The following is a 24,187-nucleotide window of genomic DNA, read 5'->3' on the forward strand; positions in this document are numbered from 1 at the left end:
CTGATCTCTGCTGTTGCTAACAGAGCACAATTTCACTCCAAACCCTTATCAGTGTATCTACCCAGAAAGCTTGCTGGAGGGAAAGATAAAACCTTCCTGAGACAAAAGTCTCTTTTGTAACACTGTCCTGACTGCGACATGATGGAAGGCAGCGCCTTCACCCACACGTGCTCACTTTGCTACCCACACAGGGCACTTACCTGTTCCTTGAGCTCAGCCAGCTGACTGGAAAGCTGTTTCACAAGGCTCATGGTTGACTCCAGCCTCTCCTGCAGGTTCCTGATTTCATTTTGCTCACTGTCGCCTTCATTGCTAACCAGAGACATGGCTCTCATCCGAGGGAACCAGTCCAGATTCTTCTCCTACACGGGTATTAGAAAAATAAGGCATGTCAGTAGGGGTTTATGCAGGGCTACTAAGCTGAGACTAGAGAATGAAAGCTCAGAAGTACTTCTGCTCAGTGGATGACACACAGCAAGTGAGCTTAAGCAGTAAATTCAGAAAGTATTTCAAACGAGCAGTTTTATTCTTGGTTCTCATCAGCTGCAGAGAAGGTGCCAACTGGAAAATCTGGGTTCCCCACAGCTGCACCTGCACTGCAGTGTGGGCAGTGTTGGCACATTCACCTGGGGCTCTGGCAGGCAGAAGTGCCCCCACTGGGAAGACTCCTCTGGTACACCAGGAAACCCTCAGTGCTCCCCGTGCTTTGCTCTTAAGTGTATGCAGGGACACATTTCCCCTGTGTCTCTTCAGCTTGGCTGGTCTCCTTCTATTTTGGCTGTCCTTGCAGCAATGTCAGCAAGGCAACACCAGGAAAACAAGACAAGAGCCTTCCAGATCAGCCTCAAGCACCTCTACTGGAAGAGCAGAAGGACCTGGAGCCAGCTGCCCACAACAGGAGATGTGGGGTCCTGGGAACGGCTTAGGATTCAATGTGCTGCTCAGACTGTGCATCTTGGATAAATGCAACCCCAGGGCCAAGGGCTAACCTGCACTGCATGGAACAGCACTGAGCTGGGTGTTTCTTTATCCATGGACTCAGGCTATGAATTCAGCCATGACCAAACCTCTGTAAACAGACGATATGAGTCAGGAAGGTGCTGCGTATCCACACGAGCCCGAATGGCTCCATGGCTCAGGGGCACAGATATTTGTGTGCAGAGCTTAACAGACGGAGGAGACAGAAGGGTGCAAGACTAGAGGAGCGGCAGCCACGTGGAAAGCAGCCTGGTTTGCCCTGAGACCAAGGGAGCAGAGCAGGTCCTGCAGCGGGCAGCACGCACGCACCTCTGCCCTGTGCCTCGTGGGCAGCGGCAGGATGTGGCTGGGCCACGTGCACTTGATAACTTGAGAAGAGAAGCAGAATGAGTGTCTTTCTTCCAGTCCCCTAAGCTGTGAATGGCCCCACACAAACAGCACTGTGTCAGGAGGAATAGAAAGGAGCTCTTGCCAAAAGTCTACCTACAAGACACCTGGAAGGCAGGAGCTCTGCTACTTATGTTGTCCAGGTATTTGGTAAAGTTTTAAGTCCGTCAAACTGATCATAGTCTTAGACTTTGCCTCTATTTTTCCCATGAAAATAGAGAAGGCAGTGATGATTCTGCAGAATTTACAGCTGGGCAGCCCAGGGCAGCCATGCCTGAGCAGGGTGCAGGAGGGCTGGTGTGGCAGACCTGTGAACCTGGGAGGATTTCCTTTCACCTCTGTAGTGCTCTGTCCTGATCACCAAACCCTCCCTTCCTACAGCAGCATGATTTAGAAACAGCTAGGCTAAGCCTGAGTGAGCATGGCAGCACTAACAGTACTTGTGTTTGTCCACTCTTTGTGTTAGCCCAGTCCCCTCTGTTACTCTGGATAAGACTAAATGCAAAGCTGTATGAATGTTAGCTTTTTTCCTTCTTTTTAACTCAAAACTGCCAGTGGGTTTTTGCCTGGCTGTGCGAGCCCTGGTCCTGTCCCTAAATCACCAAAGATGCCCAGGGAGCAGGAGCGTGTCCCCGGGTTGCATTCTGCAGCCCCGGGCTGGCAGCCGCGGGCGCCGGTGGAACGCGGCCTCTGCTCGCCGCTCACTTCTCCAGCCTCGTGATCTCATTATGACAATTTACTGTGGTCACACATGATGCCATTTTCAATGGGTCATAACTCATTCAAATCAAAACCTGTTTTCACCAGCCCTGCTGGTGAGCTGGAGAGGAGCGCACGTGACCCTCCCTGTGGATATCCCCAGCTGACACGCCGGGTGGGAGGATCCTGTTTCTGCCACATGCGGTCCTGCTTACAAGACCAGCATTCATCTCACACCAGTACACGCCGATATTCATTTTAAATTTATTTTGGCTAGGATGTAGCAGAGCATTCATCACGTGCCTGGTGTCAAGCACAGGTGTACTCATTTATACTAAGCTTAGTTTGTGCACAGTGCCTTTCTGGATTGATGCCTTTTTCGTTTTTTTTTTTTTTTTTTCAAAATGTTTGCCAGCAAATTTGTCTGCCACTACAGGCACAGAACTTTAATTCAAGGCAGCTGCAGTGAACAGAGCTGCACTTGTACCTGAATGTTTCCTGGAAAGCTCTGGTATCTGTACTCATTACAGCTTCTCCTGCTTGAAACACCTGAGGATACCAAATGCAAGGCAAGCGGAGGGAACAGGAGCCCTTTCAAGCTTCACAACAACGCCAAAGTCCCTAAAGCCAGGCTGCACAGGGAGAGCAATCTGAGACTCCATCATTGTAGCTCCTCTGTTTGCCGAGTACTGCTGCCAGGATTGTGAAATGCATTTTGCTAGTTTTGTTTTTTCCATCTGCCACTCCCTCACTCCTCCAGGACACAAAGCAGAGACCTCTGGCTGCTTTGGAAAGATTTTTGTGGACTGACCCTGCAGCCCACTGCAGCATCCAGAGGAATCTGTGCCAGACACCCTGGCTGTCCTGAGGCTCCCAGTGTCACCTGCTTCTCTCCTCCTCAGCATGACATTACACTGCCTGCAGAGAGAGATGGCCAGGAGCAGCTGGAGACAGGGATGGCACAGGCAGCAAGCACCTCACCCACTGCTGTGGAGCACAGGGAGCAGATGTGGCTCTGCAGCTGGAACCACCCTGCACCACGTGCCAGCTCATCTCGGCCACCACAAGCCCCAGAGTCATGGGACTTCAGCAACAGACTCACGTGTGCCCAGTTATTGCCTTCTTAGAAATGCTGTGACAATCTCTTCCAGGAATGAAACCCAGGTGTGGTTTGGTTACATATCAGGAAAATCTGGACCTTTTTTTCCCCAAAGTATTGTGGAGGATCAAGCAAGGACTTGATCCAAGTTCTGAGAGAAGCTGATGGTTTGCATGGACTGGAGACCTCCTGAAAAGATGCTGCTGACTTTTGCAGGTGGCAGAGAGGCAAGAATTCAAACATCTGCCCATGGGTCCCAACTGGAGTGCCAAGAGCTGTCTTAGGTGCAGGCCTCTTGGTTCTCAGCTGCAATACACATCTGATGGAATCAGTCCAGCTGTGTATTTTTGTCATGCAAAGGATCAGAAAGATTCAAAATTCGGTAGGAGACACATTATAGCCTGCCAAGCTGTCTTTAGGTTAAAAATACTTACCTAGCTTTCACTGATAGTTCCTTTATAGAGCACACAGCAGGTACTTTCCCTTGCTGAACCACACGCTTTTGCCAGTCAGTATGATCTTACTTTTTCATTGCATTATGAACTGCAGAACTTTATTAAAGGGCAGCGTGAAAATTAGCTTTGGCAGACAGCTCTGTTTGCTGAGTCTCTACCACAAACAAGCAGCAGTTGGTGCTGGGGACAACAAACTTTTGATCACAGACCTGCCAGGATTCAGAAGGCAAGTTGGACAAGGCTCCTTGGCCAAAAATTTCAGTGTTCATAGGGGGACATGCACTCTTGTGACTGCTCAGCAAGAGGAAAGCTATTTTTACTTCAAGGTAATTGCTTGCCAATTAACTGGAGGTCATTAACATGTTTGTACACCCCCGAACACTTGTTCTGGGACTTAAATGTTTATGGGCTCGGTGCAGGGTTCACCTTGACCAACACCTTCAAGCTGTAACATGCAGGAGCACTCCTGGGGGTGTGCAGGATGTTATCTGTCATGCCTTACCTATTACTCTCAGAAATCCAACCATTTTGCCCAGGATAGCGTTCACTCAGAAATTTGAACCCTGTCTGGAACGGAGAGGTAATTTGGAGGAGGAAGGCAGGCTGCTGGCAGGGAGCAGGGCAAACCTCTGCAAACAGCTGTCACGGGACTCAATCAACAGCCACCAGGTTAGCCCGAGGTGACACAGCTCGAGCATTAATGAGCTCACAGAGGGTGAGCTATGTGGACGGGATGCTTTCAAACCAAGTAGCTGCCTGGATAAATAATTAATTGTGAAAATGTACCGACATCTTCTTTCTAAACAACCACTGTTTAAGGCAGTATGTTGTTAGTTGTTATTGTTATTTCATTCTTGCACAGGACGGCAGCAATTCACAGCCCACCTAGGGATCACAGCATCTTCCCTCTCCACGCTCTTCCTGCAAGCGTAACTTGTGCCTCGCAGGATCCATATTGAAGCAGACATCTGTGTCCAGGGCACAGCGTCAGCCAGACAGGAAAGCTGCAGGGACAGAAAGGAGCTGCAACCTCCTCTCCGCCAGTTCAGCTGGCGGAAAGGGAAAAAAAAGGGAAGAAAGGCAGGTGGGGCGAGCCAAAAGGCTGCGGGCCAGAGAGGCTGCACACGAGCAGAGCAGAGCAGATATTGGTGTGGCGATCCAGCATGCTTACCCCCTCCGTCCTCCCCTCGGCTGGCAGGGCTCCAGCCACAGGCACAGCTCCCTCAGGGCCAGACCTCTGTGCAGGGCTCTGGGTGCACGTACTCGAGGTGCCCACGGCGAGGGCACATGCCTGAGAAATCACAGGGCTCAGAGGATTTGCTCCTTGAGCTCGCTGGAAAACCTCAAACCCTCCGTCTCAGAGAGGCAGGCTCAGAGCAGAAGTCTGCGTCTGCCTCCTGCAGTTTTCTGTGCAACTCTCTCATTCCCTTCTGTGGGCTTTCCAGGGGGATGGCAGAGCTGTGGGTAAGTCCCCTCTTTGGTAAAATATTGCCATTTTTCTGACTTTGCTGGCTCTGTTTGAACATGGATGGAGGGAAGACTGAAGAAATCTGTTTAGAGTTTCTATACTCTGTACGAAGCCTCTCTTGAGCCATCCCTGTCCTGTTGGCACAGCCAACTGGCTTCAATCAAGCTCTCACACTGAGCTGAATCCATGCCTTCGGAGTAATTGGCAGAGGGATGTTTCTTTAGGAGGTGCTGGTTTCACAGGCTAGCAGCGAGATGGATCAGCTGCAACCAGCAGGAAAGACTGGGCTGAGCCTTTAAAAAATAGATTACTAGATAACAGTGAGAGAAAATAGGTCAAAGAATAGGACAAGGGGGATGAAGTAGAGGAGCAAAGGCAGCCTAATGCAGACTTTCAGCCGGTGCTACTGCCACGGGCTGCGAGGGCCACGCCGCCGTCAGCTGTGCCAGACTCATTTCTCCAGCACGCTCTAATGCAGTGACTCTCAGCCCTTTCCACCCCGTGACCCCTTGTTGCAACATGAAAACAAGCCCTTTCAGGACTTCCCTCCTATCTGTTCACCAGGAAAAGTGGTGATTACTGCTCATGACTCCTCCTGGGCATGCACCAGGGGAGGGGAGCAGCCACTGTGTCTCCCAGCCCACAGGTCTGTGAGGATCCTTCTCTCCTTCGTGACTCAGCCAGGCTGTCATCAGGAGGGCTGTGCCCTACTGCAAGGCTGAGAAAATAGGGGTGCTGGAAGCCCTCTTGCTCCTCAGCTAGATGGTTGCTGAAAGGTGCACTAGAGGAGCGTGGACATCAATCACCAGGAAGGCTTGCTACCGGCATCTTCATGTGCTGAGCTGGGCTGTCCCGGAACACATCTTTGTGGGCAGGCAGCAGCCACAGCAGCAGCCCCCAAAAAAACCTCCTACAACTTTGGGAAGACTGAGCGTCTTTAGAAAGACTGTAGCCCCTCAAGTGCCCCTTTGGATTGGCAAAATTCTGCTGCACTGGTGCTGAGGAGAGACCCTGCTGGTGCTCCCATGGCCTCCAGGGCTGAGGAGTGGCACTGCCAGCCCTCTGTGCCCTCAGCATGAGGGCAAACAAACTGGGCATCACTGCTCTCCAGCAGGCAGCCCCTGTCCTTTCAGGCACGAGAAGGAACAGTTCACTCCCCTTTTCTGGGCCAGCACCTTGAATAAATACTTCAGTGCTGGGTACAAAGAGATCTATTTACTGAGAACTATTCTGTATGTCTGAAATGCAAATAACCCATCCATTCTCTTCCCAGTGTGCTGCCCATAGAAGCAGAGAGGGATCAGTCCAAATGACCTTTCAAAAGCTATTATTTTTTTGTCTAGGGACAGAGTCTGGTCCTAAAAGTCTGGTGTTATGTAGCTCCTATAGCCACCTTAAAAAGGGATTTTCAAGATTTAAGCTATCGTGTGCTTTAGATGACACAGGGCAATAACCACTTTGTGATTTAATCACAGACAATAATAATTTGGTTCAGTGCATGATTCAGCTAATCCACAATTTGATAAATGTTCATCCTAAACTACAAACCTAAATAGCTTTCTGCAAATCCTGTTTGACGCTTTAATGTTAAGACTGTATTTGATAAGCAATCTGTGCTGTACAAGAATATAGGGAGGGAAATTAGGAATTGTTATGCATCTATATGCATCCAGAACAGTAATTCAAAGAAAATAAAAATAAACCTTGGCAATTACAGATAAATCTTTATGCAACAAGAGAACTAATAGGTTTGGCTGGGTCTGCACTGGATTGATATGTGCTACAGCTCCCACAGCTCACAGAAAAACAGAAAAACCTGTTACCCCCTGAAAGAAGGTTGAAACCACAACAAACACAGACCCACAGTCTGCTTGAGCAGTGTCATTGATGCATTTACTTTCATTTTAACTTGGCTGAATGTTTTGGAAGGCTGCAACAGAATCTATCACCGTAATTCTGAGTAATTGCGAGTTCTTCAAGACTGATATCCAGGCCAGGCAGTTATAAATGTCTCAGTGTTTCTGTATCAGCATTCCCACTTATGATACCCCTGCAAAAATTATGGTGAGGAATGATAATAAACCCCAAATTGCAAAGAATTTTCTCTGATGCTCTATGGGGCAGTTCAGACACTCAAATTGAAGCTCTGTAAAGGACAAGCACCACAATCTTTCTGCTTATCAAACACACCTAAGGGACTTTGCATTTACCTCCAAAAGATGGAAATAATAATGAAAGTAATTTTTTCCATAAGTTTGAATCTGCTCTCACACTGCAGTTGTGGGCAAGCCACGTGCCAACAGCAGGTCTGTGAGTCACAGCATGTCCCTAGAGAGGAAAAGGCCACCCTGACCTGGGCTGCAGCAGCCACAAGGGGAGAGATCCCACTCCAGCAGCTCTGCTCTGGAAGGTGACAAGCAGAAACCAAACTAAGCAGCTTTGTCTCTGAGATGGGACATTCCAGCCTCTGTCCAGGTGAGACCCAGGGATCTGCAGGTGTGCAGGGACCTCAGGGGACTCATGGGACAGCCAGGGCACAGCTCCTGTGTGCTTGGAGAGCCTCAGCTGGTGTCCCACCCAGCACTGCTCTCCTGGAAGACACCTTTGCTCCTGGTGTCGTCCCTTCCCCACAGCACGTTTCTGAGCTCTTGCTTTTTTCTGCTGTGTCAGTTGCTCTCTGCCACCTTATCTTTCTCATAACCCTGATAATTGATATTGTCCTGTGCAAATATTCAAGAATCCCAACACTACCATCAAAAGCTAGGATTTGGTCCATAACATTTGTGCCCTTAAAATAGATAAAATTATAAATTTGTGTAAAACATGAGTTTATTTTTCCACATTCCTATGTTTTCATGTTGTTAGTGGTTACGAGACATACTTTAGGAAAAACACTTCAGATCATTCATTTAAAATAATTAAATTATTTCTGATATAATTCCTGGATCTTGAGCATAATGAAACATCTGGTACAGAGGTTAGAAAATAAATGTTCTTGGCTTTTTTTTCCCTTCTTTTGGTAAACAGATGTTGTTGATACAAAACACAGAGCTGTAAATCATAGCCTGCATGTGGACACAGACTGTCACTACTGAGCAGGAATTTACTGTGGCTAGATAGAGGTTTGAAACAGCAATGAATCACTGGCTTACTAACTTTGTTCACGTGGGTATGGTTTCAATATTCTGACATTAAGCACACATGTCCTTAAAGAAAGGACCTTGTAAAGGCAGCCTGGGAGGCTCTGCTTCAGTTCCAGCTGTCTCGGTGTGGGAAGCTCAGCACAGTGCCAGGGCAGCCTGTGTGCAGGGAACGTGGCAGGTCTGTCTGTGCCCTCCCAGCTGGGTGTGCCCGGGGTGCTGCTCTGGAACCCCACAGGCTCAGCTCCCCCAGCGCCACCGGGGCAGTCCTGGCACAGCAGAGGGGTCGAGCTGCCCATGCAGCCCCAGCTCTGCCACCAAAATGCCTCCAACTCTGACCTGTTCCTGCCTCCTCTGCTTCCCCTGCTGCTCCCCACAGCATTTCAGTGAGTTCATGCTTGGTTTGTGGGCCAGGACCCTGCCGAGCCCGGCAGCAGCGTCGCTGCTTCCCGTTGGCTTTGCTTGGAGTGACCAGAATTCCGATGCCTCTCCAGCCCCTTGCCCTCCCACTCCCACACTGCTTGCACCAGCAAGCTGGAGCCCCCCCTTCTCCCATTCCTCTTTTAATATTGATTTTCCTTCACAAAACACGCCAGCAGCACACTCCAGACGCTGAACTCCAGACAAAAGGCAGTGGCATGAATCCCACTGCAATGTAAACATCCCCTGCAGTACCAGACCACAGATGATGTCTCCTCCTCAGACACATATGTACCAACCAGCTGGTGAGGACACCACAAATTTGGACCTGCTTTTGTCAATGTGCCTGCTGGTTTGATCCAATGGATCAGGGTCTAACTCCATGGTAAACTCTAAGCCATGACCTCTGCTTCCTAGCTTTTGAAGCACAGGATTCAGGAGTGTATTTGTTGAAATTTGTGTTTTGGGAATTTTTTCACATTTAGCTTAATTCTCTGGTCCTGTCACCTTGTATTTTGCAAGCACTGTCCATTTCCTGGCTTTAGCTTCAATTTGGTGTAACAGAATCTTTGGGAAATACAAAGACTCAGCTGGAGACTCGTTTTTCAGAGGCTCAGGACTTGACCTTGTTCTCAGCTTTACACAGGCAGAGCTCTGCTGATGGCAGTGCAATTGTTCTGGTTTAGGATGCTGCCAGAGCAGAGGCATTTTGAGTCCTGATCTGAATGTTCCTGCTTCAGGCCCATTTGCACTCTGATACGTACTGCACATGGGGCAGTATGAAAGGACAATTGAAAGAATAACACTTTCTTTGAAAATTAATAAGAATTATTGACTATGACCACACAGAACAGATTTTTAGGCAATGATACAATCATGCACACACCTTACACATGCCCAAAATCATGGAATCATTAAGGTTGGAAGAGACCTGGAAGACCATAAATGCACATATTGAGCACCAGTCAAAGGAGAAGATTAAGATCTAAGTTCCCCTATGAAGCATCTCTGGACAAAACAACCCCAAGCAACGGCCACCTTCCAGCCCTATGGGCTTGAACACTATCAACCTGCCCTCTGACCCCTTGCTCTGCTCAAATGCTTGCCTGTGGCTTCCTCTGCACAGCAAGAACAGCTCCTTGCCCATGCAGGCACGACGGCCAAGGACTGGCCCCATGGCAGGTCCGGCTGCAGCACACAAGGTGCCACCTATCCACTTGCACTTTTATTCTCTTCAGGAAATAGGTGGGAAACAGCAAAACTGTGCCCTCTACTTGTTCAGGTTTGTGTCTGCTGTAGGTTGTTTTCAAGGCTGCAGGCACAGATGAATAAAAGAAAAAAACACCATGACCCTTTATCTGCCTATACGGCATTTTCATTTACTGCTTTTGCTAGGAAATATTATGGATCCTCTGTACAGATCTGCTTTTTCTTTTTTGGATTTTTTTTTCAGTCCAGAATTTTAAATGGTTTGCTGTGTTCAGTTAAACTGAATTTTCGCTTGAGAACAAGCAGATGATCCATTTCACAGGCCTGAACTTGGGATTTTCCTTCTGCATCACCCCGCAAAATGAAAAACAGAAACAAAACATTTTAATCACATGTGTATAAAACACACAGGGTTCATTAAACATGATTTAAAGTGGCCTGTTTGTTTTGGAGGCTCTTTAGAGCTCCTACTACCCCAAACTCACAGAAGTGTAATGTGATTCCCGATCTATTGAATTTTGGAGGATGGCTGCAGTGGGTTCCATTATATATAAATTGGATGCAGCCACTTTACAATCTCCGATATATACTTTTATCTCAAAATGCCCTGTGAGGCAATTGTGCAAAGTACTTTATCAGGGGCTGTTGTTGGTAATATTGCAAGAATTCATGATGTAAAAAATACATCAATGCCATTTAAATTGAACAAAATGGTTCCTATTTTTTTTCTTGTAGAGCATTTTTAACCATCTTTTCAACAAATTTGTTCAATAAATACTGTATGAAACAAACATTTTGCACTTTGTCCCACAGATGCAATTTGCCAGCCTGATTGATTTCTTTCTCTACAACTAATCTGATTTCTTTAGGCTATACATCTTTGCTTTTATTAAAGATGATGCAATCTTAGCTTTTTATCATACACACATCCACCACACAAACAAGAGGGAAGATTCTGCAAAGCAGCCTTGCAACCAAATAGAAAAGCCTGACCAAATCTCATAAAGCTGATCCCAAAAGATAAATGGCACAATGAGACCAAAGTTACACAAATTCAGAAACTTATCCATGCAGAGTAATATGGGCCAGTGGATTTTTCCTTCCATGATAGATTCAGCAAACAAGTAACTTCATCATATCTGTAGCACCTTGTAAATCAAGCTCACACCAGTGTTGCACTAAATCCCCCCAAATCTTGCTGCCTCTGCATTGTAAGAGGTCAGAAGCAGAACTGCATTTTTTTGGTAGCCTTTCCCTGGTTTGCATCTTGCAGAATCTCACTGCTATGTTTTGAGTCCCAACAACTTCAGACCTATTTACTTTTAAAGGTAGTTCCTGGTAAGGCAATAAATTCATCTCTCTGTTCTTTTACTGACTGCCTTCATGTCTTTGGGGAACCCCGCTATCCTTCCCTTCCTCAGCATCTGCAGTTATCTGTCTTGGTTGTAGACAATTTTTCAGTCTCTTTCCCATTCTAGCAGCCAGAGGCTTAGTACCACTGTAATACAAAGAGCAATAATTGTTTTCAAATGTTGCAATAATATTCTCAAACAGCACTGAAGCGTTTTGTGTCTGTTGCTTCTCCCATCGAGCAAAATCAAATTAATTCAGTTGACACGTTTCAGGATCTGCTCATCACACTATTCCTCTGGGGTTCAACTTCTTATCACTAGCAGTGATCCCAGTTAAGGTCCAGCTTTCACTGGCAAAGCCTTGTGCAGCCAGTCCCAGGAGAATCAGGGCTCTGGCACTGCCAGGATTTTAAGTGCAACAGTAGGTGCCCATGCAGTGCCTTGGAGAGCCATTCCATCACTTGGAATCACAGAATAAAGGTCTGCCCACACACAGATCCATCTCAAGCCACAGGCTTCTTTAAAAAAGGGATAAAAGATGGCTTTTGCAGGCTGCCTGGAAAGTTAACAGCTCCAGTGTCTGGCAGGTGGAGGCAGGAGCAGATTCCAGCAGGGAGCTGCAGCCCGTGTCCTGCCAGCAGCGCTGCTCGGTGCATTCCAGCTGGAACCCCTCCCTCCCTGCTCCTGGGATGTGCAAGCTTCAAGGAACACAGCCTCGGGTCCAGACCCCTCCTCGGGTTTTTAAGGCCAGCAGCAAGCAAACAAACAGGAACTCAACTCAGCTCATTTATTTTAATTTGCAAATTGAACAAGTAGAAGTTGGAAGGAGGACAAGGAGGCTGTGACTACACTGTATTATCAAGGCAGAACCCATCTTTGTAGCAAAATCTTTGAAGCCTAAACAGACAGGTGGCCAAATCTTGAAAATACAGAGGAAATCAAGCTAAGCTTACAAGTGAGCCACAATATCACAGGGGCCAAAAAGACTAGGTCTGGGTAGCATCAAACTGCTGATTCTGGATCTCAGGGGGGAAAAAAGCCCAAATATCAATGAATATACTTTTGAGGAGATTTATGCTCTGCTCTGTAACTTGAAATTACATCACAGCTGTGTACACAGAAGTGATTTTAAAGGAAAGAAGGAAATGGACAGGATTGCGCTGGTGCTTTAGAAGTTAACAAGCATGTGAGGGGCTGAGCAGAGACAAGGGTTCCGTGCCATGGCCATTCCCTCCCTGAGTCAGCTGGGGGACAAAGGTTATCACCATCCCCTCACTGCACACAGCAAACCTGCCTGTGCTGCAGCACCTGCCCTGGATACCAAGCTCTCTCCTGCTCCAGCTAATGACATCATTTCTAAGGAGGCAGGATCAGATCCATGGCTTCCTGTTCAAGCAGCAGCAGGATAATTAATTCTGCCTGTCTGAAAAGGAGGTGTATAAACCTAAACCCACTGAAACCTCAAGCTTTTGCAAGGAGGTACCAAATGAAGCCCACCTTTCCCTTTATTTACCCAAGTCTCATGCATCACTGAGCCAAGCAGGCCAACTAAGAGCCCATTGCTGGAAGATGCAGAACCCTTCAAGTAGAAAAGAAGATGCTCAGCTCTCTTGAAGAATAGGAGCTTTGTGCAAAGATGCAAAGTCCTCACGTGATCTTAACTTTTCATGCTTTGAGAAACACAAATGAGCAAGAAAGCAGCTAATTAGGCATGTTACTGTGATTGCTTATTTTATGAAGTGGAGGGTGAGGTGTTCAGCACTTTAATGAGATAATAGCATAGAGGCAAAATTGTACAGAGAAGCAGAAATAGCAGTGGTCTTCCCACAGAAATGAGAATTATTTTTGAGGAATGAGAAAAGCAACAATAGAAAAATAACTCAATATCTAGAAGCAGAAAGAACAGTGCCTCAATTTATTTTGTCCATGTAAAACCTGGCTAACACTCGGATGTCTGAGGGTGGCTCTACTTTAGTGACTGTATCACTCAATAGTGATCAACTCCGAGCTCCTCTGTGGATTTGGGGCAGGCCTTGATGCAGAAGAAGGACTTTCTCTGGGACCTGGTATACCTAATCCAAAGCCCTGGACTCCTCACATGGCCCATGCCCATGTGGAAGGACTCAGAGAGCTGCACTCTCACTCACTCTCCTATTTTGAGCACAACAGAGAAATGGGAGCAGTAAATCATCTATTTAGGTGTATTTCTTTAATTGCTTACTTTTATGAAAACCCAACTGCAGACAAAACCAGCACTGCATTTCCTAGGAAATGAGCCCTTCTCAGAGACCTCAGGTCTTATTTAGCAGACAGCTTTTGTGCTCTTGGTGTCACTGCCATGGTAAGTAATTACTCATAACGTGACATGCACAGTATCAGCCTTTTAAAAGTAATTAAGAAAAAGTTGCATTGCTTAATGATATGCACATACATCTCATCCTTGCAAGCTTGCCTTCGATAACATCTGCTAGTTTTTGGAGCAAAGCCAGTCTTAAAAAGTAAAATAACCCAGCCCTAACAATGGAAGCATTATTAACTTCCCAAAAGCTATAAACTCCATGCCCCACTCCAGCATAACATTTGTGTGCTCAAGTCCTGTAAGGATTTTCAAGCCTGTGAGTTGCCAGATCAGAAAGTTCATGCTGAACTGGAATTAATGATAAAGAAGAAGCCTCAAAAATACAGTTTATTTATAGTGAAGCAGTTTAGGAGCAGCAGCTCACTGTCCCTGGCAGATTCAGCTGCAGCAGCTGAAGGGGTCACTCCAAACAGCTGGTGCCCTTTCTCCCTGCTGATATTATCCCACCTATTCCAGAGGCAGCAGAACCAGAGTCGTGTCCTCTCCTCAACCAGTGCAGTTCAGACTAGCGTGACTTCAGTGGCCATCAATTTTCACATTAATACTCTGGGCTGTGAACTGCAGCAGCTCAGGAGTGAACAAACGCGTCCCTGGTCCTCCCCCCTCTGCTCTCACTGCAGCAGAAGGGTCTGGTGGACATCTGGGGGAGGAAACTCCTGGAATTGTCTGGGATGAATCACCAAAGTGCATGTGAAAAGCACACAGAGTGTCTTCCTGAGATCCCAAGTGCCCCTTCTGCAGCATTCATGCTACCTTGGGTTGACATTTCTCTGCTTTAGGTCATTCTCTCTACCCATACAGTGTTTCGTGATCCTTGGATGTAATAAGAATATCTACAGAACTAGCAGAAAAAACTTTTACCTCCAAAATTCAAAAGCGTGATGGATAACACAATAGAAGAATTTTGGATGTAAGAACTTTTTTTTCTTCCTTCTGCAAAGAAGCTTTATTTTAAGAGCAGAGGTCAACAGCCCTCTTAGTACATATAATTTTACTACATTCTTTGACAAAAATCGACAGCAGTAAAGAACAGCTTGTTCCACAAACCCCCATGCTGTCAGCATGCCTTCCCCTTTCTGTACAGTGCTTTTTCACTGTCTCCACCTCTCCTGCCTGAATTTCCCTTGGAGCTGCCTCCCCTAGAAACTCCACGTGGCCTGCTCGGGAATGGCCACTGACTCTGTCAGACACCAGGGGAGCACACCAGGGTCTGACATTGGTGAAATGCCTTTTGCTCGCTGAGTAACCCTGGAGCAACCTCCCCCAAGGTGTGAAGGAATGGGCAGGCAGCCTCCTGACCCACAGCTGTTGGGCTCTGTAGGTGCCCTTGGCTCACACCTTGGCTGTTTTGACACTCAGCTACGTCTGCTGGCGTTGGCTAAGATGAAAAAAATCCCCTTTGCAAGGTGTGCCAGGGGCTGTACGCCAGCAGCTCTGGCTCCAGGAGGGAGCCTGTCCCCTCTCCCTGCTCCTGTACCGGGGGGGTCACAGCCTCATGGAGCAGCTCTGGCCGTGACTGACCCCTGGGAGCAGCCAGGAGCTGCCATGGCTCACATCACACCTCCCCCCCTGAGGTGGGAACACGGCAAAAGTCAGGAGAGAGGAGGGTGCCCAGGGAAAAGGGCTGGCGCTGCCCAGCACACAGCATGGGCAGAATGACAACTATTGTGAGGCTTCTCAATGGCTCATTTGGCATTATTCCCAGCACTGCTTTTCAATCTAACACCCACTTCTGGGTATCTAATAGAAAAAGGAGGCAAAACCATGACGCTGGAGATAGGAAGAAAAGAAACAACAACACCAGCTCAAAGAAGCACTACATTCAGCTGAATTTTCAAAACTTCAGTATTTAAAAACAGCAAACAGAACAATCAGAATGTTTCAAAAGGGGAATGCATTTTTCCTCATGACATGCCTAAATACTTCTTTTATTCAACACTTAAAAAGAAAAATAATAATGAAAAAAAGCTGACACCTTCAAAATATTTAAAATAAAACAGTTAAAATATTTTGTCACATGGTCAATGCCAGGTCATTGCTGTGTGCCATAAGTGCTTTTAAAAGAACTGAATCAGAAGACAATTGTTCAGAATTTCAGGCTGGTGTTGCTCAACCTATCTGTACTGCTTTCTCCCTGCCACATTGATGGGAATAAAAGGTTCATGGTCCCAATGACCATAATGGAGAAAAGAACCTGTAATTTCCCAGCAAAGATTGCCTTGCTTTAGAGAGATGTCCAATTCACCACAGTATCCTTTACTCTTAGGAGCATAGGCTGGTTTTAGAGCATTTTTCAGCTGACTGAGGAGTTACATAATTGCACAATTACATCCAATTACATAACTAGGGTAAATAAGTAATAATATAATTAGGTGCTGTAATTATGTAGTTATGACAGGTAGCACTAATGCTGATAAAAGCCATTACAAAACTTGCTAAGAACTGTGGACAGAGCACATGAGAATGAAAGTTTCAGGGCTTCATTTGCTGAAGTTTTTCATTCTTTCAAAGGGAAAAATAACTAATCTAATTGCTAAGCCAATAGCCTTTTACTTTAGGAAATGAATGGAGGTACAAATCATAGGCTAATTCCTATCTCTGTTGAGCTGCAAAAAATTCAGTAACTAATCATGTCCTTTTTTTTTAATCTCCACATATCTATTTACAGCTACCAAGGCTTGGGTGAAATATGTGTGTACAAATTACACCTCTGAAAAGAGAAGTATAAAAGTTTAGACATTAACCTTCATTGTTCCAGTTATCACAATAAACTGTCTCCTCTGACAAATGGACATAAGGAACATTCAAAGATTGCTATATCAATGTAATACAAGTTATGTGCATCTCTGGGTTTGCTAGGGATGGTGTTTCTGGTCAAATGGGTCAGATAAACAGGGTTTTTCTACAGGAATGAAAATTCAGTAGGGGAATCATTCATGCAGGTTCTCAGTGCAAACACAAGGCATGCAGCCAGCTTTTCAAAGTTTCTGTCTCTTCAGATATTGTATAATACCTGTCTGACTTCATAAAAGAGGCCTGGAGAGCAAACAGATAATAAAACCTACTGCCCTGCTTTAATATTCATTAATATTTCACCCAAAAACTGATAAAAGATAGTGTGCAAGAAGAAAGGGCAGCAATGGAAGAGCTGAAGTGCTTTATTCCCACCAACATCTCCATAAAGCTCGAGGTGTATAAACTGTGTTTTGCTTTAGAATAATTTTATGCTTGATGCTTTTTTCTAAAAAGAAAAAAAACCCAGAAAAATTAATACCTTTCTTTATGAAGGCTGCATAGGTCCTGACTACTTCAATCACTGCTCAGAGCAGTATGCTAAGCACTGAAGCAAACACAGAGCTTCTGGGAAAACCAAAATCACAGGGAACACCGCGAGTTTGCAGACAATGTCCACAGTCCAGAGCAAGAAAGCAAAAGAAGTGCTCTACCCCAAGGTCATCTGAGGCCAGAGACATGCAAGATAATGGGAATGCCTTGGAGCAAACCAGCCCTGGAACAGAAATACAAGTGAACTTAGGAGTCTGAAAGAATCTTGCATTTGAGTGAGGGGTGTGTATATCACTCACATGTTTCTTTCCCCTTCTTGGCTGAAAAACTGGAGAGGTGAACAATGATGTGTAAATAATTCCCATCATTTCAGTATCCAGCCTTTCAAATAACATTCTAAAACAAGGAAACCACAGTATTCCTGTTTTTTTATCTGTTGTGCTATCAGCAAACCTTCCAACCAGATGCTGCACTGTTTGCTGGACAAATGACACATAGAGAAGACTAAGAGTCACAAAGTAGACAGTCATATTTTTGGGCTCTGACAAGGGTGGGCAATAGAGAGAAGGACTATCAGAAATTGTAGTTGCTTTTCCTGGTGCTTATTTAATACTGATCGTTACTCCAATGTTACTTTTTGCAATATTTTGTAAGACAGGAGTAGGCAAATGCAAATAATAATTGGTTCCTTACTGCTGTTGTAGGGACAGTGAGGATGATACTTGGAGCTCAACTCTACTTTCTATTAAAGTTACTGCAGCATACTCCAAAATTTTGTGTATTGAAGGACTTGAAGACTCAATTTGGGTAGAAGTTCTCCTTAAGTGATTTGGCTGTGAAAACACACAATTCCATTAAATTTCACAGAACTCATTAGAGCTACAGAAGCAACCACAGAAGGTATTCCTGATCATAACAAAACCAATTAGAATAAAGAGAGTTCTTCCAGGAGTATGATTCACAGAGTTTTTTCAGCCATATTCTGTATAGTATGAAATATAAAATCTCATTCCACCTTGTCCTTTTCAAAGAGGTCCTGAGACTGCCCTGCTATCTCAACCACCCATATTTATAAGTATTTCCTCAATCCCATACACCCCCAGCAAGCCTTTTTCAGCAATGAGTCAATTCCATTGGCAAGTCCCTTGTGAAAGGTTAATTTCAAGTCTCTTTTCTGCCAGATCCTAACCAGGATGTGCTGTCCTACCTGGGACTTGGTCACCTCTCCCAGCATCACAAGGATGGTCACACAGCTTTCAGGCTGTCACAGAGTCTGAATCAGCTTATCTGTCCTCATGACAAAAGCCATGCTCAGGCTTAATTAGTGCATGGAATGCAGCACATCTCGCGTGCCTGTGGTGTAATTCATTATTTTCAGGCTGTGTTTGGGACACACCAAACACATTTGCTACAGCAGCTCATATGTCTGGCAGCTTCAAAACTGCCTCTGAGAGTTTTCCTTTTGACTCTTCTTTTGGTCCTAAGCAAAGCTGTATCTCTAAATCTCTTCTTCCAGTCAGATATACTCCATTCCTGCAGTCAGATTATTTTCTTTAATTTCTTAGTATTCCTTGAATCATGTGGCATACTGTAAATTCCCTGGCTCCAAGAGAAAGCGTCCTTTTTTGTTCACTTAAGAAGTTCCAATTGCTTTTGCTATGCAGCACATCTTCCCTGGATTTCATACTAGGAATTTAAACTACACAAAGACACAACTACTAATCCCATACCAGACACTTGTAGTTTGTACTACCATTTATTTCTCTTTTTTCTCCCACTCTACCCTTTATACTTTCATCCCATGTAAGCTTTGTATTTCTTGATCCATATGTACCTCTCCAGCATCCAAAATAACCTTTAACTGGAAAAAGAGAGTTTAATAATCCCAAAATCTGGATTACTGCTAACCACTTAAACTACCAGAAGAACAGGGGCTTTGAGAAATCAGTTCAGTGCTTGGGGTCACGTGAGTTTTTGGTGCTTTTCTCTCTTAGATATTAAAAAAGGAGTTCCAGCCATTAATGCAGAAGTAAAATACATTAGTGAATTACACATCAGAAAAGTCAAACCACTGCTGCCACAGGATGAATATACTTACTATGAATATTAATGCATCTCTTGGAATTAAACATTAATACTTAACATACATACCACAGACTTTTAAAATCCTACAAACATTGCAAGGAGAGGAAGAGGAGGAATGAACAAATGAGACAGGCACCAGAGTCTGGTTCCAGAAATTAAAATGTATTTCTGACGTAAACTAAAATATTTCCATGGTTAACAGGACAACTTGCCACTATGAATAGTTTCTCATAATGCAACAGAGTCTACAAGGATTTGTTTTAGGTTTTCTAACTCACCCACCAAACTGCAGAAGTGTAGATCCATCACTGCCTACAGCATAAACACTTTGAGTTGGGCAATGAGACTGATGGCTCAAAATTGAAGGAAATAGGCTGTTCCTCTGCACCTGAGCACTGATTTCCCTCACCTGCCACAGCACCTTCCCTTCTAGTGGCAATAGCACTTACAAAAGCTCAATTTAACTGCAGCAATCAAGCATACACTCCTGTCTAAACACCACCATTTCCACTAATGTGAGTTCTTCAAGGTAAGCTCTGCATAAGCCTGCACAGTGCATGGCAGTCAGCTCTAATTTTAGCCTGCTCCCAATTAGGCATCTTCTCTAAACTAACCATTTGGGCTCTCAATAGAGTGAGAAAGGTGAGTCATCCCAGCTATCCTGGACACCCATCTGAAGGCAGAATAAATAACCCAGCTTTTTGCACTGTCAAGGCAGAAAGGAGCTGGGATCGATTGAAACGTGGCGCCTGACCTGACGACAGCTGAAGTGAAAGGAGAAGAATCTTCCCTTTGGCTAAACTGGGGAGTAAAAGGCCGCCCAGCACCTCAGTAATGAGGCTGGGTAGTATGTCCAGCCAAAGGCTTGATGAGGGATAGCAGGGAGATAGTCTTGATAAGAAACGTGGCTCCAGAAGTGCAGAAACAGTGAAGCCTGATGCGCGTTGGTTACAGACTCCTCCGGGATTCAGACATATGCCAGCTCTGCAACCACAGAGCCTGGCACAGGCCCTGAGCACTGCAATACCTGCCAGCAAGTCCACAGGAAGAAAATGCTGCACCAGAATAGCCCAGCAGGCAGGCAGAATTCCTCAAAAATGAAGCCCCAAGCCAGGCAGCCTTGATAATCCACTCTTGTCGCTGAGCAGAACAAACCCTCTTCGGCAGCAGGCTGGAAACAAACTGTAATCGAACACCTCTCTGGCCCAGCATCATCACATTTCTCTCTCTGAATCCAAGTACTCTCCCTGCTTCACAAGGCAGTTTCTGTGGCTTTTCAAATCCCTGCGGCTGCTCTGTTCGGTTTTTTCACTAGCTTGTTCAGAGCAGCCATAGGAGAAAATCACCAGCCCTGGGCACTGACCCCACGTTTCAGTGTGCAGCAGGAGATGTTATTTTTCTGGACAGCAGCCCAGAGACACTAGACAAAGCTGGAGCAGCAGCAGATGTTATGATGCATGCTCTCCTGCCCCAGCTCTGCCTAATGAGGCAGCAGAACCCACAGAGCATGAGAGCACCGACACCAAACTGGAGACTGAGGCCTGCACCTTCATCTTTTTCATTATGTTTAAGGCCGGGTTTTGTTGCAGACTAAGACATGTGAAAAGATCTTTAAAAATACAGATCGATGCCTCCTATTGTTCAGAGAGAGAGAAAAAGAAAGATATTCTCTGCCCTAGCTGCAAGGAGCATCTCTCAGTTGCATAAAGCACTTGCCCAAATTGACTTACCACAATCATCTGTGCCACGTAGCTCTCTGGGCCAGTGTATTCAGTTGGATCTTTAACTTTGACAAGAACTATAAAGTACAAATAATGCCACATGTTGTGTTCTGCCTTTATATGCTCCTCAAACGAAACGGTCTTGTTATCAAATTTGTCTCTCTCCAGTCCTGCAAAAAGAGAAGAACATAAAACCAAAAAATAAACTTCAACATAAAAATACGCAAATCTGTTAAATATGTTAGAGAAGGGAACCTAACTTAATTTAAAGGATCATAAATTTGAAAGATCTTAATTTAAAAGCCATAACTGCCAGGCAAGAAATACCAGGCCAGAAGGCATTCCTGACAGAAGTCTTTCAACGCAGCATTTATTCTCTTTTGTGATATTTCCTCTTAATAACAATAACAATATAATAAATATGTTACAGTTTTACAGAGCCTTCTATGCTGAGGGCCATAAAGTGTTTTACAAGTGTTGGCTCTGGCTCTTTCTAAATGTATACTGGGAAGCACATAGTGTGCAGTCCAGGCCCTGATCTTCCAAAGATTTATGCACACTTTTAGCATCAAACATATAAAGAGTTCCACTTAAGCTTCAGTGAGATTGTTTGTGGGCTTAAACCTGGCAGAGAGGGTGAGTCCCTGCAGCTCGGTTGTCACACAGTCTTTACAGAGCTGTAGTCATAAGAATTATTTTTTATTTTTCCCTGTAATGGTTCAGATCTCTGAAGAATACCAGAAGTGAGGAAGGAGAGAAATCACTAATGTTTGTCTCCCTGGATTTCCTGTCCTGACACTAAAGACAAGTAGTGCTCTGCACAGCATTCATCCCTGTCTGTACAACCACCATGGAAACAGCACCCAGCCTACAAAAAAGCAGGTATCTGTGAAGTCCCCCAGGGAGTGAAGGTCTGTCCCTCTTTGTGAGTGCACTTCAAAATAAGTGTGATTTTCCGTGGGCTCTGTGGGGATGATTTCCACCAAACTCTTTTGTTCCCTGCTTCTTATCACCTTCTGAAATGGGCAGCTCTTGCTGATGCTCCCCCTCTGGAATGCCCTGTGCTGTGAAATAGAAGCTGCACTTTCATCTGCAGCAAGTTCTGAGAAACAGAGTCAGCAGCTGCCCCATCTCCATTAGTGGTGATGCTGCAAGTGTGAGACACAGCTCTTCTGCCTCGGATTCTGGGTGGAGACTGTGAAGCCACCTCTCAGCAAAGCTAGCTTTTGATTCATAAACCAAATCTGTCTCCTACTTAGAGGGAATAAATTTGGAATCAGCCTCTGGAAATTTTACACTTTTCCTTGTAGAAGATAACCACGCCTGGGGTCCAAGCTTTATTTATCGAGGAATAGTTCATTTTCACTCCTTTCACCCTCAAATATCTCAAGAGATCGGTAACACCTACCACAGATAAAACAGGTGGTCTTTAGTATCTCCTCCTTTTTCTGCTTTTCACTCCTGAGATCAGCAAATGTATCAATGATGACTCCAAAGATCAGGTTGAGGACAATAATTATGACAATGAAGTAAAACAGAAGATCATAAACAACTCGTGCAGCAAACAAGGGCTCCTGCAATAGCAAGGTTGCAATAAGGTATAAAAATAGCACAAATCTAAAATATTAAACATTTTCACATTAGCTCAAGCAAAGCTACAGTTCTTTCTTTTCATATGCCAAATTCTGCTAGCCTTACTCACAGGACTAGGGAGGGACTACCCAAGTCCTTTTCTTCACCCTGATAGAAACCCGAAGTCACCCAATTGCTCCATTTCCCACACATTCACGGGAATAACAGCACTACCCTTTGTGGAGTGCGTCAATATAATTAGCATTAAAGAGCTGCTAAGTGGCAAGGGTCAATTTCAAAGGGTCACTTTCAAAGTCTGTAAGCGCTTACAGACTCCCCTGGGAATCAATTTTGGCTCCTGCAGAACCTCCCAGTCTGTGAGACAGGATATAGACTCCTACAACCAGCACAGGGAGCTCTTCCATGCAGATCTGAGCTGTCTCTGGACTCTTGCAAGCCCTGCTGAGATCCTTTATCCTGAATTTATTAATAACATGTATGGTATGGCTCATCAAGCAAAGTGCTGCTAGATTGCCTTTATTTGTGATGTTCTTTTTGAACCTAAATAAAAATGCATGAAACCACCAAAATATTAACGGAGGTCCTTAAATGAACCACATTTTTGAGGAAACTTCTGGAGGAGAAAATATGCCACAACAGATTAAATTCTGGTTTGATCTTCATGCTGGTTGAGTACAAATAAACAACAGGACCTATTCCAGGGCAGGTGCCATGCTGAATATAAACTAAAATGCCCAGGTGGACCCTCCTGGGCTCAGTCCCTGCCCGTTCCTCTGGTGCCATTGCTGGGCCCCTGGAGCAGAGCCTGGGCCCTGCTCTGACCCTCCCTGCACACAGGGACACCCAGGGCTGAGGCCTCTCTCAGCTGGGGCTCCTCTCCAGGCTGGACAGCCCCAGCTCCCTCAGCCTTTCCCTGCCAGAGATGCTCCAGGCCCTAAATCATCTCTGCAGCCTCCACTGGCCCCAATCCAGGAGCTCCATGTCCCTCCCATGCTGAGGAGCCCAGGACTGGACACAGCACTCCAGATGTGCCTCCCAGGGCTGACTTCTTAGCAGTTCTTTGAAGGTTATGATATTCTGCATTTTTCCAGAAGTGGTAAACAACTACCTAGAAATCTTTCTTCAAGCATCATCATCACATTAAGCCTAGCTCTTCCCATTAAATATCCCATCTGGGATCTAAAAGTCACATGGATTAATCAGCTGTGTGACATGAGATCAGACTAGATACAAACACTGTCTATAACCTCCAAAAATTGACTTTGGCATTGATGAGATGCACAGGGAGTAATGCATTTCCAGAGCCAAAACACTCACATCTTTGGAAGGCTTTCTGAGCACGTCTCCCACACCACCACCATTGCGCAGGCCTTGGTTCAACACAGTCACAATGCACATGAGCAGGGTGTCACAGGTCCTTTCTATTCCATCCTCCTCTTCTTCACCTGCAAACAGGAACCACGGCATCAAACAATCACTCATCAAGCAAAGCCACAATTCTGTTAGAGAAAGCAAATGCAGGACACATCTCTCTCTCATATTTCTCATGCAGAACCTCACTGATCATCCCCACCCACGTGCATATCCCTGCTGGTGACATACTTAGGCACATCAGGCACACTTAGCCTGAAGAGAGATGGAGAAAATCACAAGCAGGGCTCCCACCAGAGCTGTTAATGACCCAGAGCCACCATCTCTGCTCATGGGAGCACCCCTTCTCCTTGCAGTCCTCCCACTGCTTCTCCAGTGGGCCCCCTAAAAATGCAGCATAGACAAGAAGCAATATAAACAGAGAATTAGAAGCACATTTGTAAAAGGATTGTCTTCCTGTGAAATCATTCCTCTACCTACTCATGTGGAAGCCAAGTCATGTTAGCATTTCAAACCATGAAGGAGGGCCTGGCTTTTGTTCATCTGTCCATGATCTTTCCACCAGC

The 24,187-nt window shown here is 45.5% G+C and overlaps 1 protein-coding gene across 2 annotated transcripts in view; it reads right to left on the bottom strand.

The window, feature by feature from the left end:
* The window catches only part of ITPR2 (inositol 1,4,5-trisphosphate receptor type 2), a 241,879-nt gene that overhangs the window by 2,537 nt on the left and 215,155 nt on the right, over nucleotides 1-24,187 (bottom strand). For both annotated transcript variants that reach the window (XM_030959744.1, XM_030959743.1), the window contains exons 53-56: nucleotides 23,568-23,695; nucleotides 22,066-22,231; nucleotides 20,667-20,827; nucleotides 201-362 (exon numbers count right to left, since the gene is read on the bottom strand). In XM_030959744.1, the coding sequence (XP_030815604.1) occupies nucleotides 201-362; nucleotides 20,667-20,827; nucleotides 22,066-22,231; nucleotides 23,568-23,695 (617 nt within the window). The remainder of the gene's footprint in view (nucleotides 1-200; nucleotides 363-20,666; nucleotides 20,828-22,065; nucleotides 22,232-23,567; nucleotides 23,696-24,187) is intronic.

This window comes from Camarhynchus parvulus, chromosome 1A, assembly GCF_901933205.1.
Source record: "Camarhynchus parvulus chromosome 1A, STF_HiC, whole genome shotgun sequence".
Taxonomy (NCBI): domain Eukaryota; kingdom Metazoa; phylum Chordata; class Aves; order Passeriformes; family Thraupidae; genus Camarhynchus; species Camarhynchus parvulus.